This window comes from Purpureocillium takamizusanense, chromosome 9 (genome assembly GCF_022605165.1).
Source record: "Purpureocillium takamizusanense chromosome 9, complete sequence".
In the NCBI taxonomy this organism is placed as follows: domain Eukaryota; kingdom Fungi; phylum Ascomycota; class Sordariomycetes; order Hypocreales; family Ophiocordycipitaceae; genus Purpureocillium; species Purpureocillium takamizusanense.
This window is the reverse complement of record NC_063076.1, coordinates 1,072,955-1,087,236: the sequence shown is the minus strand read 5'-3', so window position 1 is coordinate 1,087,236 and position 14,282 is coordinate 1,072,955. Positions and strand designations below refer to the sequence as shown.

At 60.0% G+C, this 14,282-nt stretch overlaps 7 protein-coding genes across 7 annotated transcripts; 5 read left to right on the top strand and 2 right to left on the bottom strand.

The window, feature by feature from the left end:
- Positions 1-59: 59 nt before the first annotated feature.
- Positions 60-1,387, top strand: JDV02_009174 (uncharacterized protein). The gene is made up of 4 exons (XM_047990818.1): positions 60-225; positions 294-400; positions 464-891; positions 1,124-1,387. Exons 3-4 carry the CDS (start codon positions 531-533, stop codon positions 1,306-1,308), a joined length of 546 nt encoding a protein of 181 aa, XP_047846827.1. The 5' UTR covers positions 60-225; positions 294-400; positions 464-530; the 3' UTR covers positions 1,309-1,387.
- JDV02_009173 (uncharacterized protein) lies at positions 1,044-2,112 on the bottom strand. Its single transcript, XM_047990817.1, has 4 exons — positions 2,048-2,112; positions 1,875-1,946; positions 1,745-1,819; positions 1,044-1,685 (listed from the first exon to the last, which is right to left on the bottom strand). The coding sequence occupies exons 1-4, from the start codon at positions 2,075-2,077 to the stop codon at positions 1,611-1,613; spliced, it is 252 nt and encodes an 83-aa protein (XP_047846826.1). The 5' UTR covers positions 2,078-2,112; the 3' UTR covers positions 1,044-1,610.
- A 154-nt stretch (positions 2,113-2,266) lies between these two features.
- On the top strand, positions 2,267-3,924 carry JDV02_009172 (uncharacterized protein). The gene is made up of 2 exons (XM_047990816.1): positions 2,267-2,390; positions 2,459-3,924. Exons 1-2 carry the CDS (start codon positions 2,285-2,287, stop codon positions 3,748-3,750), a joined length of 1,398 nt encoding a protein of 465 aa, XP_047846825.1. The 5' UTR covers positions 2,267-2,284; the 3' UTR covers positions 3,751-3,924.
- JDV02_009171 (uncharacterized protein) lies at positions 3,835-5,902 on the bottom strand. Its single transcript, XM_047990815.1, has one exon. It carries the CDS (start codon positions 5,540-5,542, stop codon positions 3,953-3,955), a length of 1,590 nt encoding a protein of 529 aa, XP_047846824.1. The 5' UTR covers positions 5,543-5,902; the 3' UTR covers positions 3,835-3,952.
- Positions 5,903-7,885: 1,983 nt separating this feature from the next.
- JDV02_009170 (uncharacterized protein) lies at positions 7,886-8,253 on the top strand (the record flags this gene model as incomplete). Its single annotated transcript, XM_047990814.1, has 2 exons — positions 7,886-8,025; positions 8,115-8,253. 2 exons carry the CDS (start codon positions 7,886-7,888, stop codon positions 8,251-8,253), a joined length of 279 nt encoding a protein of 92 aa, XP_047846823.1.
- Positions 8,254-9,823: 1,570 nt separating this feature from the next.
- Positions 9,824-12,016, top strand: STI1 (Hsp90 cochaperone). The gene is made up of 3 exons (XM_047990813.1): positions 9,824-10,030; positions 10,105-11,611; positions 11,677-12,016. Exons 1-3 carry the CDS (start codon positions 9,960-9,962, stop codon positions 11,827-11,829), a joined length of 1,731 nt encoding a protein of 576 aa, XP_047846822.1. The 5' UTR covers positions 9,824-9,959; the 3' UTR covers positions 11,830-12,016.
- Positions 12,017-12,284: 268 nt separating this feature from the next.
- JDV02_009168 (uncharacterized protein) lies at positions 12,285-14,212 on the top strand. Its single transcript, XM_047990812.1, has 3 exons — positions 12,285-12,437; positions 12,511-12,672; positions 12,735-14,212. The coding sequence occupies exons 1-3, from the start codon at positions 12,401-12,403 to the stop codon at positions 13,901-13,903; spliced, it is 1,368 nt and encodes a 455-aa protein (XP_047846821.1). The 5' UTR covers positions 12,285-12,400; the 3' UTR covers positions 13,904-14,212.
- Positions 14,213-14,282: the final 70 nt, after the last annotated feature.

Genomic DNA, 14,282 nt, shown 5'->3' with positions numbered 1-14,282 from the left:
TATCCTAACGGGCTCCACACCCCGTCAACCTCTAGTAGTACTTGCCTCTACCTGCGAACCTCGGTGCCGCCGTTGCCGTCCGTTCACCTACCCACGTCCTGTTAGTACGTACGTAATAAACGTGGCCAGCTGCCTTGCACGGAGCTCCTCCTACCAGGTACGCTCTACTTCGTTCAAAGTACGTTGGTTGTAAGTAGAAGTAGACCAACTACCTACTGTACGCTGGTGATTTCCTACCGTACCTACCCTCCCATTCTATTGCTTGTTCACACTGCATTACTAACCCCCCTTAGTAGCTTTTTCATCTGCCGAGCTTGGCTCACCTCGCTGGCCTGCCCTCCCCCAACCCAGCGAATATATATACCTAGTAGTATATATCTCAGTTGGGACGAGGTATCAGGTATCGGCCCGTGCCCATCGCCGTCGGTCTTCTGCCACTACTTACTTACGACTACTTACCTAGCACTCGCTCACCACATCCAGCTACATTGTATATCCAAGTTGCTCTTTTCCCTCCCCATCCACATCCCATGTCGTCGTCAAGTGAAATCGCCAGCGGGACTCCCGCGCAGCCGCAGCCGCAGCAGCAGCCGCAGCAACAACAGCAACAGCAACAAGAGGCACCGCCGTGGTGGGCGGCCTTCCCCGAACCAAAGGCCGCCTGCCCCCGCCTCGAGGCCGCCGACGTGATGCAGCTGCTCGAGAGCCACGCCTCGCTCGGCGCACACAGCGACAGGAGCTTCCTGCTCGTCGACGTCCGCCGCGCCGACTGGGAGGGCGGCACCGTCGCCTCCTCCATCAACCTCCCCGCCCAGACGCTGTACCAGACCCGCCCCGTCGTCTACCAGCTGTGCAGGCAGGCCGGCGTCAAGACTATCATCTTTTACTGCGGTAAGGACTTCCCCTTGCCCCCACCGCCGTTTGCCATTGAAAGGGCCAAAAAAGAGAAAGCCCCCCCCCCCGGCTTCAACAACTCCCTCCCTGGGAAGGGGGGCCCACGCGCGAGTGCGCATGTGCGGGGCAAAAAGGGAAGAAGCAGATGGGGGGAGCGTAACGGCAGACCCGAAAACGAGGGCGAGGCTGACGGATTGGCGCGCGCGCGCGTGTGTGCCGTCGTCAACAGGGAGCTCGAGCGGAAGAGGCCCCCGCTGCGCGGGCTGGATGCAAGACTACCTCAACGAGATGGGCGAGGCGAGCGTCACGGCCGCCATCCTCAAGGGCGGCATCAAAGGGTGGCAGAAGGCGTACGGCGGGAGGATGATGGACGCCTACGACCCAAAGTTCTGGAGCAGCAGCGAGGGCCCGTAATGGTACCTATTTTGCCCAGTCTTTTTTCCCCCTCTTTTCCCTTCGTCTCCGGTCGGTCTGTGTGCTTTTGGAAAGGGGGTCGGCAGCGTCATATTCTGTGATTTGGATGAATTTCGGCATCTCCCTGGGGGCTGTCTTCTAACCAGACAAGATACCAAGAAAACATTGTGTGCGTGTAATCCCAATCCCGCGTCGCCGTCGTCTCTCGACCGAATAACGCCAAGCCAAACACACTGATTGCATCCCGTACATTCCCCACGGTCGTGAACCGTCACGCCCACTGGTCGTCTATGGGAGCCGTTTCATCGTCCGCCTCGCTCGTCGCCCGGGATTCTCTCCATCGCCTCGAGCATCACCACTGAGTTGCCGCGAATGACCTGTAGCATTGTAAGCCTAAGCCTCCCAAGCCGGGGGCGACGTCCGGATCGCTGCGCACCACCATGCCAATGTTTTTTCGGCCCTGTCCGTCCGTCTCCTCGACAGCCTCGTCGAGGACAATGTTCAGGAACACCTAGATGATTCAGTTAGACGCCTTGGAGTAGAGAAGAAAAGACAGCAGCGCGTACATCGTAGCCTCGCAGGACGCCCGTAACCTTGCGACTGCCGTTCAACTGGACAAACAGTCTCTTGTCGAGGTACTGCAACCGGGTCAGCAGAGCTCTTCGCCAACGGTCGATCCCGCGCAGGACTCGAGAGTCCGTGGCATGACATCTACACGCAAGAGCTAGGGCGAGCTCACTTTCTTGAGCTCGGGCTGAGGGGGCGCCATCTTGAGCTTTTGATGTGCGGGGGATTGATGAGCTTGAGATGCTCTGAAGCTGTCGCGCGACCGCGGCGCAGATGCAAGGCTGCACTGGCGGGCCGACCCAAAAAAGTTGCGTCACGTGGAGATTAGATAACGCTAGTTGCACCCATGTTAGCAGCCTCAACTTCACGTCGTCCAGTGCTTTCTGTGTCACTTCAACGATGCAGCAACATGAGCTCGTTCGCGGCAAAGCGCAAGGCGCGCGTCATTAAAGTTGCCGACGAGGGCGATGCTGAAGTCGCGCTTGCTTCGGCAGAATCTGGCAGTGGGACAGATGGTAAGCACCGCGCTTCTGAGACGCAACCTATGCTGATCAAGCCAAGACTAACCTCCCATCATGGACAGAGCCTTTAAAGCCATCTTCTGGTGCAAAGTTTGCGCGGAAACCGTTTCGCCAGTCGGGTCTGCGCAAAAGCTTCAATCCTGCCGATGACGACACCCCAAGCACCGGTGGCGATGAAGCCAAGGACGACGAGGACGACGGGCCGGTGGTGGTGCGGCCCAGCATCGCACGAGCAGGCTCCAAACACAAGAAGAAGGTCCAAAAGCCGAGGGTTTCGTTCGGCGGTGACGCTGGCGACGCAGAAAATGGAGACGCTGACGAGCCGAGCACACCCAAAAAGGCTCCCCTAGGGATGAAGGCCATGGAAAACAGCGCGGCAAAGCGCGGCGTTCCTCTACGAGGGCTCCCGACACGCTCCCTGCACGATGATGACGATAGGCCAAGGTACAGCAAGGAGTACCTGAGCGAGCTGCAGTCGTCAACACCCAACACACCTCGCGATATCTCCACCCTGCACATTGGCGACGCCGACGAGATGGAGCTGGATGCCAGCGAGCTGGAGGGCGCACTGGTCGTCGACTCTCCCGCGCCGTCGCCCAAGCCCGCGACGCAGATCCTTTCCGAAGCTGAAATACGCGAGAAGAAGGAGCGGCGGGCGCGGCTAGCCAAGGAGCAAGGGTTCCTCTCCGTCGAGGACGACGACGAGGAGGACCGCTTCGGGAAGAAAAAGGACGACACCCGGCTGCAGCGTGAGGACGAAGACCTGGGCGAGGGATTCGACGACTACGTCGAGGATGGCGGTCTATCGCTCGGCAAGCGCGCGACCAAGGAGAGGCGGAAGAAGGAGCGCCAGCAAATGGCCGAGCTGATATCCGCCGCGGAGGGCCACACATCGGACTCGTCGTCAGACAGCGACGCCGAGCGGCGCATCGCCTACGAGTCAGCACAGACGAGAGCAGGCCTTGACGGACTGAAGAAGCCCACGAAAGGCAAGTCCGATGACGTCCCGCGGGTGCCGCCCAAGATTACGCCGCTGCCAAGCTTGGGGGAGTGCATAGCCAAGCTGCAGGCCAGTCTGAAGAGCATGGAGCAGGATATCCAGACCAAGAACGCGAGGGTCGAACAGCTGCGCAAGGAGAAGCAAGAAATCCTGGCTCGCGAGGCCGAGGTACAGGCGCTGCTGGACGAGACGGGGCGCAAGTATCAAGAGGCGATGGGCAAGGGCACGACGCAGCCTGCGCCGATTGCCGCGGGGACGACACAGGTCTCGCTGGACCTGGGCGGGGAACGCGGCCTGGAGAGCCTGGGAACGACGCCTCGGCGCGCGGACCAGGAGGACGTCGACATGTTGTGAATATAGACTTAGGATACCACGATACAGATAGGACTGGCGTCGTGTCGGTCACACGACCACGGGCGATGCTTGATGATTTACGAATCTGGTGCAATACTTGTTTATTTTATGGAGGTGGTGTAGCCACGATTACGGACGACGGGCTATAATCATGATTACGATAACTATCAAGAGCTCTGTACGAAGTACTTGGTGCTCGAGGCTACGCAGTCTTCTTGGCCTCGCCGCCACTGTACACCAAGCCGTCGTCCATGTCTCCAAACCACAAGGCCCAGGCATCCCTCAGCCAATGTGTGCGGCCGTACCAGGGGCCCTGGCCGGTGACCTTTGGTATCCTGTCGGAGGCCTTGACAAAGTAGTTGCTGCTGGAGTCAACGGCGATGCGGCTCGGCATGCCCTTGTAGCGCTCGATGACGGGGACGACCTTGTTGGCGCGGCGGGATTCCATGACGCGCATGACGCGGCAGAGCATCTTGACCATGACATCGGCGCCGGGCGTCCACGACTGCACGACGTAGCCGAGGATGTAGCCCATGTTGGGCAGGCCCTCGAGCATGCCGCCGCGCCAGGCGTAGTGACTGCCGACGTCGACGGGCTGGCCGTTGACGACGGGCGCGATGCCGTTGAGGATCTCAAAGTAGAGCCCCGTGGCGGTGACGATGATGTCGGCGTCGAGGACGCGGCCCGAGGCGAGGCGGATGCCGCCGGGGACGACGGCGTCGATGGAGTCGGTCACGACCTCGACGTTGTCGCGGTGCAGGGCCTTGAAGAAGTCGCCGTCGGGACACATGCAGAGCCTCTGGCGGAAGGGGTTGTAGCGTGGGTTGAAGTGCACGCCGACGTCGACGTCGCGCGGGACCTCGGCCTTGAGCCTGCGGGTGAGGGCCCAGCGGCCGATGGCGGGGAAGTGCAGCAGCAGCTGGGTGGCGAGCATCTCGAAGACGATGTCCTTCCACCAGCAGAGGCGGTGGGCCCAGACGGCGGGCAGGAGGAGGAGCAGCAGGCGGTCGACGAGGGAGAGGCGCGTGGCCATGGAGACGGCGTACGAGGGGCTGCGCTGGAGCATGGTGATGCGGGCGACGGAGGGGGCCATGGCGGGCAGGATGGTGAAGGCGGTGGCGCCGGAGCCGATGAGGACGACCTTTTTGTCGGCGTAGTCGAGGCCGCCGCCGTCGTTGTCGTCCGCGGCGGGCCACCACTGCGGGTGCACGACGGTGCCGGCGAAGGAGTCGATGCCGGGGATGGGGGCGTCGAGGGCGCGCTCGTACGAGTAGTAGCCGGTGCAGGCGATGACGAAGTTGGCGGCCAGGACTTTCGTCTTGGTCACCACGCCGCCGTCGCCGTCGCCGCCGCTGCCTTGTTGGCCATCTTCATCACCATCGCCGACACGGACGCGGAGGCGCCAGAACGCATCCTCGTCGCGCCACTCACAGCCCACGACGCGGTGGCGGAAGCGGATGCCGTCGAGCGAGCCATCGGCGCGGGCGGCGTCCTCGACGTAGGCGGCAATGTCCTCGGCGGCGGCGATCTTGCGGTCGTGCGGCCAGGGGTGCCAGCGGAAGCCAAAGGTGCTCGTGTACGAGTCGGAGCGGAAGCCCGGGTAGCGGAAGAAGCTCCAGGTGCCGCCGACGACGGAGCGCGCCTCGAGGACGGTGACGGCGCGGTGCGGGAGCCGCTCGCGCAGGACGTGCGCCGCGTTGATGCCCGAGATGCCGGCGCCGAGGACGACGATGTCGAGGTGCTCGGCGATGGCGTCCCCGTCGTCGGTGGTGGTGGTGCCCCCGGAGCCCATGGCGTAGCCGGATGAGAGGACCAACGGTGGGTTGAGTGTGCGAGAGTGTAACTCTAGACGGCCGGGTGAGGGCTCAGTGAGTGAGTATGATGAGCTGATGAGTGAGGCTCGACGCGCGGACGGACCAAAGTGCGTTTTCCTCCTTGGCCGCAGCGATGCATAAGGGTGACGGCGGAGGGGGCGAAAGATCTCAAAAGGGGTAGTACTCGAATTTTTATTCTCAAGCCTGCCACCCTCCCAAGAAATTCCTCACGAGTCACGTCAAGTGCGAGGGTGGAAGAGGAATCAGTGTCGTTTTCAGTGGCCGCACCGGGAGAATGAAAACAACCTTTTGTGTGACCAGGCCAGCCACCAGCTCCATCAGAGGGAGTGGTTGTTGGGAGGTCAAACTTGTCACTCGTGCCTCTAGTAGGTAGTAGTCTGTAGTGGCCCGCATCCAGGCACACACACACACTACAAGGGCCCCCCCCCCACGCCAGCTTCCATGGAACCAGGGATTGGGCCGCTCAGGTCAGTGCACTGGCAGATCACAGCCGCCCCAACCAGTCAGCGTGCCCAGAACCCCTAGGCACTTGCCGGATAGGGCCACAGCGCCAGCCAACTCCCTGCTGGACGCCTAGGCTGGGCTGGAAACGGACGGTAACATCCGCGGGAAACGAACCTCCACTAGAAACGAAACGACGCCCAGGCTTGCCGCTGCCAGCGCGGGTGCATGACACCGCAGGGCCCCCCACCCGGAACCCCAGCACAGCGTTTTTTGGCGGCGAACCGGCGGATTGTATAAGTTACGGGCAGCTACCGAGGAGGCACGCTCATGCCCAAAAGGAGACCTGCACCATGCAACAGATTTCGATGGACGGCGACGACTTTTGCTGGCCACCATGGCCAACGTCAACACACTACCCCTGCCTTTTATAACATCTCGTACCTAGCTATGTATAAGATGTCAACCGGTGAGTGATTCTAGCCTGCCTGCCGACAGTGACAAGAAAATGGCCACAGGCGACATGATTCTCGTTGTTCACCCTCGCCAATCTCCCCCCTCTCAAACGTTGAGTGTGAAGCAGACATGCACCAATCGGCGGTTGGCGGCGTGGCATTCCATCCGTCCGTTCCTATGTTGTACAAGCAACTTGAAATGGGCCCCTCCTCGTACTTGGGTAGCCATTAGGCAGCAGAATCGCGACTCGTGGGCCATGCCTGTGGTTCAATTAGAGTGACAGAGAGCGCTGCGAACGGTCACGATGGACGATCTTGATTGCCATCATATGAAATCGGCCGTTCTAGGTGTGACTTTGTTTCTGCTGTCACAATACGAAGGCTGCGCCATTCTAAAAAGCAGAAAAGGAGTAGGCGCAATGAGCCTGCTGCTTTTTGCTCTCGTTCCAGCCACTCGTTAGTTATTGAGCAAACCACCTCAAGCTGCATGAATGATGGCTAAGTACTTAAATTCTGAACACCGGCACAAAGTGGGCCCCGCTGCTTTTGTATCATCGCCCTTGCGAGGCCGATGGGCGGCTTGAGATGACATCCTAAGTGTCAACACGCCAGGCTTGCGAAGCTTCGTGCACCGGCTCATCTATGCTGCTGTATGGGAATAAATGAGACACACGTCATGGAGGGGTCATTGACTTACAGCGGAGAACCAGCATACAGGAACCAGGCCGGAGACAGCCATGCGACAGCGCTCGTGCTGTGTGATAGTACGGGCACCCATCCACGTTTCGTCGCACGCTGTGCCTCAAGAGACTGCAACAATCATGAAGCGACTATCAAGATTGCATCTATGGGGCATCACCAGCATGGCCCGTTTGGTATCTTTGTTTTCCAACGAGAAAGAAGAAGGAGAGAAAATAATAAGCTTAACTAGCACGCCTAGTGTCTGTCGGTCAACCCTCACTTACACGGTTTTAGACAGCCGAAAAGCAATCAACACCAGGCGACGGCGGTTGGCTCGAGCTCCAGCGTCCAACTTCCACTCACGGCCTACAATTTAAAATGTGATAGCCTCTCAGGCTCGGGGGATCGAGAGCGCTGTGCTAAGTGTGTTATCGAGGCTTGAAGCGCACTTATGGGTGCTACTGAATCGGGCCATCGTGCAAGGGACTCCAGTATCGAGACCCACCTGGGTCGTTGTGATGGATGGATGACGCTATGAGTATAGGTCAGTTGCCGCCAATACTCGTGGGATAAAAGTGCGATTCGCAAACAACACATGTACGTTCTCACGAAATCCCTTGTCCTACATTATCAACAATTTATCGACTTCAAAAGATACTCACGGCTTCGACTCCAGTCGTGTATATTTCCATCAGCTCTAAACGGCAACCAGGCTACAGCACCATGGCCCTACTGCGACAACCCGCATTGCGCCTGGCAAGGGCAGGCTCGCAATCTGCTCGGGCCATGATGGCCAGACCCTGTAGCAGCGAGCCCCCGCGATCTCAAGCAACCCCCGCGTCTCCCGGAGAGATCAAGAGCCCGTACGTCCACGCCCTGGGCTATTCTCAACGCGGATGCGCTTGGTCGCCGCATGACTAGCTGTCGAGATTGGCTGACACGTCTTCATCAGAAGCATGGTGGTGCTCGTGGGTGCGTTGGGTGTCGGTATCGGGGTATGCTTCTTCTTCCTCACGAGTCGGCCGGACAAGGCGGCCGAGGTTGCGTCCAAGAATCTGGACAGCACGAGCGGGCCTAAGCTATCAAAGTAGCGACATGGACGCCTGCCCTGTATTAATAGATGCGACTGTACGATAACAACGGTGTATAATGTGTCGAGTCTTAGTGATATTTACACACAACTACTTCGGTATAACAAGTCAAGGGTTCACGCTACAGTGCGGTATCGCAATGGGTTTTGTACCTGTGAACGTTGTTTGATGGTGTCGCCGGCATCAAGGACGAGCGAGGTGTAGGGTGAGGCGGTGTTTGCTGATATTATGCTGGGTACGACGTGCCTCATGAGGGAAGGGAAGACCTCAGGGTAGTGAATGATCAATTATCACGGGCGTCAATGGCATTCGCTGCCGCCCGCCGCCAGTGGAATTGCTGAGTGGGTGCTGCAGCCCGATCGACATTATTGCGCCTCAGGAAACATGTCCCGATGTTTTGCGTCGTTTGCCCCCAATCCACCATCTCTTGATCAGGCATTCCAGGCGCATGTCCTACGCTTGCTCTCCTCTTTCAAGGGTAGCCAGCCACCTGATCAGAACATGATCTAAGCGCGACACACATTGCTTCCTGCTTCCTGCATAGACAAGCATGGACCCCTAGCTTGGAGCATGGAAAGCTAATCACCACAATCTCGGCAGACGTTCCGCCAGACGTGCTTTTTGTGACGCAGCCACCGACCTGGCTGTTGGTATCTATTTCGTCAGCACTGACACGACGCACAAAGGTACGTTTGTACTCGACGCGAGGTTCGTGCTCATTTGCCAGCATGGGGCGGCCATGATGTGCAAAAAGCACCGATAGCGGCGCCGTGTCTCACGCCAGACCGTAGAGGCGGGTGCAATCTTGCTGACATGGCAACTTGTGTAACGCGGACTAGGAATGGGCATGATGTCTACTAAGATGCCATGCCTAGTCGGTGTAAGTCGAGACACGAAACCGGGCTCCGGGGAGCGCTTAATGCAGGCGGCGTCCAAGAAGCAAGTGCACAACCCCCTTGACCAAACAGCTCAAGGGCGAAAATACAGGGCCGAAGTTGTTCGGAAGACGCCAGGGCGAATCATCTAAACGGGATCAACCACCTCCCTCACCTTGGGCGTCGGTCGTGCGGCTGCATCGCCAGGTGCTTTTGTTACGCACCTTGACGTAGTGACTTCAATGGTACTTGCCTATACTGTAGGTAGCGCCTGAGATGTCATCCTGTGAGGTAGAGTTGGTGCGTCTACTTGTCCGTCAGCGCTGATGAAGCATCGGCCAGCGCCCGCAGGAGGCATTCAGGGTCTCAGCCCTGCGGTGGTGGCGCACTAATCAAGCTGCACCTGTAACGATCAGAGCTCCTCCATCGCAACCACTTTAACTTGCAATGCATGTTGTGGAGGAGCAGTAACTACCTGTACCTACATCCTACTAGGCAGCTACAGGTTGCTTCCAGCAGGCCAGCAGGCGGCCGGGGGCTCCTGGGCTGCAGCTGGAGGCGGCTTGCCTGTCTGGGCCCCACACCAGCTGTGGCCAATTGGGGCCTGGCAAAAGCGCCCCGGTTGCTGGCCCGCCATCGAAGCAGCTAGAAGTCGGACGGCAGCTCTTCTTTTCCCCCCCACCACCACCGCCGCCGCCGGACGCAACCATCACCAACTTTGAACATATCCCAAGCACCGTTGAGCGTTTGCCTTTGAGCCAACTAACGACACCGACCGACGTGCACAGATTCTCCCCTCCTACCCAGCCGTAGTACAGACTCGCAACGACCATGGCTTCCGCGGACGAGCTCAAAGCTCTCGGCAACAAGGCCATTGCCGACAAAAACTTTGACGAGGCCATGTGAGTGGCGCCCGTTCCCTCCCCTCTCCGTAATTCTCGGCCCGTCCGGTAGCCGCATGCTGACCTGCTGGCAGCGACAAATTCACCCAGGCCATTGCCCTCCAGCCCGACAACCACATCCTCTACAGCAACCGGTCCGCCGCGCACGCCTCCAAGAAGCAGTGGGACGACGCCCTCAAGGATGCCGAGAAGACGACCGAGATCAAGCCCGACTGGGCCAAGGGCTGGGGCCGCAAGGGTGCCGCCCTGCACGGCAAGGGCGACCTTTTGGGCGCCAACGACGCCTACACCGAGGGCCTGAAGCACGACGCCAACAATGCCCAGCTCAAGAGCGGCCTGGCGTCGGTGGAAAAGGCCATGCAGCAAGAGGCGGGAGGCATGGGCGGTGACCCCGCCGCCGGCCTCGGCCAAATGTTCAACGACCCCAACCTGATTCAGAAGCTGGCCTCGAACCCCAAGACGGCCTCCTTCCTCGCCGACCCTGCCTTCATGTCCAAGCTGCAGTCCATGAAGCAGAACCCGGCCAACGCCCAGGACCTCTTCAGCGATCCCCGCATGATCCAGGTGCTCGGCGTGCTCATGGGCGTTGACATGGAGATGCGCGACAGCGACCCCACGCAGGACACCCCCATGACCGACGCCCCATCCCAGGCCAAGAAGCCGGAGTCCGCCAGCAAGGCCCCCGAGCCGGAGCCGGAGCCCGAGGAGGTGGACGAGGAGGCCCTGGAGAAAAGGAAGAAGAAGGAGGAGGCGGACAAGGAAAAGGCCCTGGGCACCGAAAACTACAAGAAGCGCAACTTTGACGAGGCAATCGCCCACTACAGCAAGGCGTGGGAGACTTTCAAGGATATCACGTACCTCAACAACCTGGGCGCCGCCTACTTCGAAAAGGGCGACTACGATAAGTGCATCGAGGCCTGCACCAAGGCGGTCGAGGAGGGCCGCGAGATCTACGCCGACTTCAAGCTGATCGCCAAGAGCTATGCGCGCATCGGTTCGGCGTACGAGAAGAAGGGCGATCACGCCCAGGCCATTGAGAACTTCAACCGGTCTCTCACCGAGCATCGAACCCCCGACGTCCTGAGCAAGCTGCGCGCCACGGAGCGAGCCAAGACGGAGGCGGACAAGAAGGCCTACGTCGACCCGGCAAAGGCCGAGGAGGCGCGCGAGGAGGGCAACAAGAAGTTCAAGGAGATGGACTTCCCGGGCGCCGTTGCGGCGTACACGGAGATGATCAAGCGCGGGCCTGAGGACCCGCGGGGTTACAGCAACCGCGCGGCGGCGTTTGTCAAGCTCTTTGAGTTCCCGAGCGCCCTCGAGGACTGCGACGCGGCTATCAAGCGAGACCCCAAGTTTATCCGGGCATACATCCGCAAGGCGCAGGCCTACTTTGGCATGCGCAAGTACTCGGAGTGCGTAGACGCGTGCAGCGAAGCGCAGCAGGTGGACCAGGAGCACCACAACGGGGCCAACGCGCGCGAGATTGAGCAGCAGCAGCAAAAGGCGTTTGCGGCCATGTACTCTACGCGCGACAACGAGACGGAGGAGCAGACGCGGGAGCGACTGATGCAGGACCCTGAAGTAAGTGGCGGACGCTCGACGGCGCGGCATCTGCGGACTTGTTGCTGACCAAGAAACACTACTAGATCATGAGCATCATGCAGGACCCCGTCATGCAGTCGATTCTGCAGCAGGCGCAGTCGGACCCCAAGGCGCTGCAAGAACACATGCGCAACCCCAACGTGCGGACTAAGATTCAAAAGCTGATTGCGGCGGGCGTCATTCGCGTGGGGCGGTAAAGGGGCGGTAAAGGGGTGGATGGATGAGACGAGGGCGAGTGTACGTGTACGTAGCAGGACTGTTCAGTTAATGAGATATGAACTGTTGCAAGCGCAGGTGTTGTTGGCCTCAACCGAGACGTGGCGTGGAAGGGCTGTCTGCATGCACGCACGTACAGTATACGTGCCAAGTAACGTTAGTACCCCCAAGTCATGTTGCGGGTGTTGTTGTAGCCTCCATCCATGCATGTGCTTGCTTGCATCTTCATGCTTCGCCGTGGGGCTGAGTTGGGCGCCTCCACTAAATCAAGGGAATGGAACCCCGATAATTAAGTTTGACTTCGCAGGCAAGCAAAGAACGCAGGGGCGCTGGAGTTGCCAAGGGGGTGGCGCCCGAGGATTAGGCGTCGCGCAGCGCACCCGTTCGAAACGGCACAGCCCCCCCTGGTCACCACCAAAAGCACCCGAACCCGACACGGGCTCTTATTTCTCTTGGCTGGCCCATCCATCACCAAGGCGTGGTCTCCTCTCGGCAACCCTCCTTTCCGCCACCATGCCATCGAATCGGACCCGGATCTGAGCACTCGCCATCATGACGGCCATGGCATCGCTCGACGAGACGACAACAGGTACGCCGAGCGAGCCCCCTGCAAGCCGGCAGCGTGCGAGTCCCGGTGCGCTGACTGACATGAACCTTGATAGGTGCGACCTGGTCGTCCGTCTCTACGCATCTGCTGCTCCAGGAGCTGCGCCGGCGCGAGGAAGAAGGGGAGAGGCCGCAATGCGGCTCGCGGAAGTCGGGATGGTACGACACGGCGGCGCACATCTTTGCGCTGCTGCTGATATTGACGCTGAGCACACTGGGTAAGTCGCCCAGGTCGCCTTCTTCCTTCATTCGCGAGATGCTGACGATGGCTGCCAAACAGCATGTGGGTTCCCCCTGATATCCAGACGGACGACGACGGGCAAGCGACAGCGCACAATCATCTTCTACTGCCAGCACGTCGGCACGGGCGTGCTGCTGGCCACAGCTTTTGTCCACCTTCTGCCCACGGCGTTTGAGTCGCTCACGGACCCATGCCTGCCGCGCTTCTTCAGCAAGGGCTACAAGCCGCTGCCGGGGCTCGTGGCCATGGTTTCAGCCATCATCGTGGTCGGCGTCGAGTCGTACCTGACGGCGCGTGGGGCCGGCCACTCGCACTCTCACGCGCATGGGCTCTTTGAAGAGAGCGACGGGGCGAGCAGCGATGGCCACTTCCACGACGTCGACCTCAACGATAACGGCGCCGGCGGTCTGTCGGTGCCGAAGGCGCGGAGCCACCGCTCCGCAGACATCTCGCTCGAGGACATGGAGGCGACCCAGGGCCTGGTCGCTGGGGCCTCGCCGCTACCCGAGTCGGCGCGCGCGGCCACGCCACGGCTTCGGAAGTCTACGGACGGGGAATTCGACGACGGCGAGTCAGACTTGGAGCTGGACATGGATGAGCTTGACCCCGCGCCGGTTAGCGACAACCGCAACGGGCCATACGCGTCCCTTAAACCGAACGGTGTCCGCAGCAGGGCGGACGCCGAGACGGGGTTGCCGCCACAGACGCCCGAGGAGCAGCAACGCCAGCTGCTGCAGTGTCTCCTGCTGGAGGCGGGCATCCTCTTCCACAGTATCTTCATCGGCATGGCCATCTCGGTGGCCACGGGCCCGGCGTTTGTCATCTTCCTGGTGGCCATCAGCTTTCACCAGTCTTTCGAGGGGCTCGCGCTGGGCAGCCGGATCGCAGCGATCCAGTTCCCGCGCGGGTCGATCCGGCCGTGGCTCATGGTGCTCGCGTACGGGGTGACGACGCCGCTGGGGCAGGCCATCGGGCTGGCGGTGCACACGCTGTACGACCCGGCATCGATGGGCGGCTTACTGGTGGTGGGCTTCATGAACGCCATCTCGAGCGGGTTGCTGCTGTACGCGGGGCTGGTGCAGCTCCTGGCCGAGGACTTTTTGACGGAAAAGAGCTACAAGGTGCTCAAGGGGCGGAAGCGGCTGCACGCGTACCTGGCCGTGTGCGGCGGCGCGGTGCTCATGGCCCTGGTGGGAGCGTTTGCGTGAGCATTTGTCGCGGAGATCCGGGGCGTCGATGTGCCACATGTTTTGTGTGTGACCACTGTGAGTTGTATGAGATGGTCATCATTACTATTGCTTCATACGGCGGCATTTGCTGTGGTCTTGGGGAGGCATTGCATTTCAGGATGCATTCACGGCGTTGGAGGAACGGGCGAGACAGCGGGTTCACGATAGAGTGACAAGCATCTTGAGGTATATGCTACATACCTAGGTAGTCTAGCAGGTTAAGTTTGTACATGCTGCAGGGCGAACAACCTACCATCCAATAGAGGGCCCTACCCGTGCGTTTGAGAGTATATAGTAGGTACCGACTTGGAACCTGGGCGTCCTTTGAACATTCCAGACTCGCTGTACAGTTGTATGA

Bases quoted from the DNA above. Each gene is read 5' to 3' on its own strand.
- JDV02_009174 (XM_047990818.1), top strand. From the start codon at position 531: ATGTCGTCGTCAAGTGAAATCGCCAGCGGGACTCCCGCGCAGCCGCAG. The intron at 892-1,123 runs GTAAGGACTTCC...CGTCGTCAACAG, and splicing joins GACTATCATCTTTTACTGCG to GGAGCTCGAGCGGAAGAGGC.
- JDV02_009173 (XM_047990817.1), bottom strand. From the start codon at position 2,077: ATGGCGCCCCCTCAGCCCGAGCTCAAGAAA. The intron at 1,947-2,047 runs GTGAGCTCGCCC...ACCCGGTTGCAG, and splicing joins CTCAGCCCGAGCTCAAGAAA to TACCTCGACAAGAGACTGTT. The intron at 1,686-1,744 runs GTGCGCAGCGAT...ACAATGCTACAG, and splicing joins GAAAAAACATTGGCATGGTG to GTCATTCGCGGCAACTCAGT.
- JDV02_009172 (XM_047990816.1), top strand. From the start codon at position 2,285: ATGAGCTCGTTCGCGGCAAAGCGCAAGGCGCGCGTCATTAAAGTTGCC. The intron at 2,391-2,458 runs GTAAGCACCGCG...CATCATGGACAG, and splicing joins ATCTGGCAGTGGGACAGATG to AGCCTTTAAAGCCATCTTCT.
- JDV02_009171 (XM_047990815.1), bottom strand. From the start codon at position 5,542: ATGGGCTCCGGGGGCACCACCACCACCGACGACGGGGACGCCATCGCC.
- STI1 (XM_047990813.1), top strand. From the start codon at position 9,960: ATGGCTTCCGCGGACGAGCTCAAAGCTCTCGGCAACAAGGCCATTGCC. The intron at 10,031-10,104 runs GTGAGTGGCGCC...ACCTGCTGGCAG, and splicing joins AAAAACTTTGACGAGGCCAT to CGACAAATTCACCCAGGCCA. The intron at 11,612-11,676 runs GTAAGTGGCGGA...AAACACTACTAG, and splicing joins GACTGATGCAGGACCCTGAA to ATCATGAGCATCATGCAGGA.
- JDV02_009168 (XM_047990812.1), top strand. From the start codon at position 12,401: ATGACGGCCATGGCATCGCTCGACGAGACGACAACAG. The intron at 12,438-12,510 runs GTACGCCGAGCG...GAACCTTGATAG, and splicing joins GCTCGACGAGACGACAACAG to GTGCGACCTGGTCGTCCGTC. The intron at 12,673-12,734 runs GTAAGTCGCCCA...GCTGCCAAACAG, and splicing joins ATTGACGCTGAGCACACTGG to CATGTGGGTTCCCCCTGATA.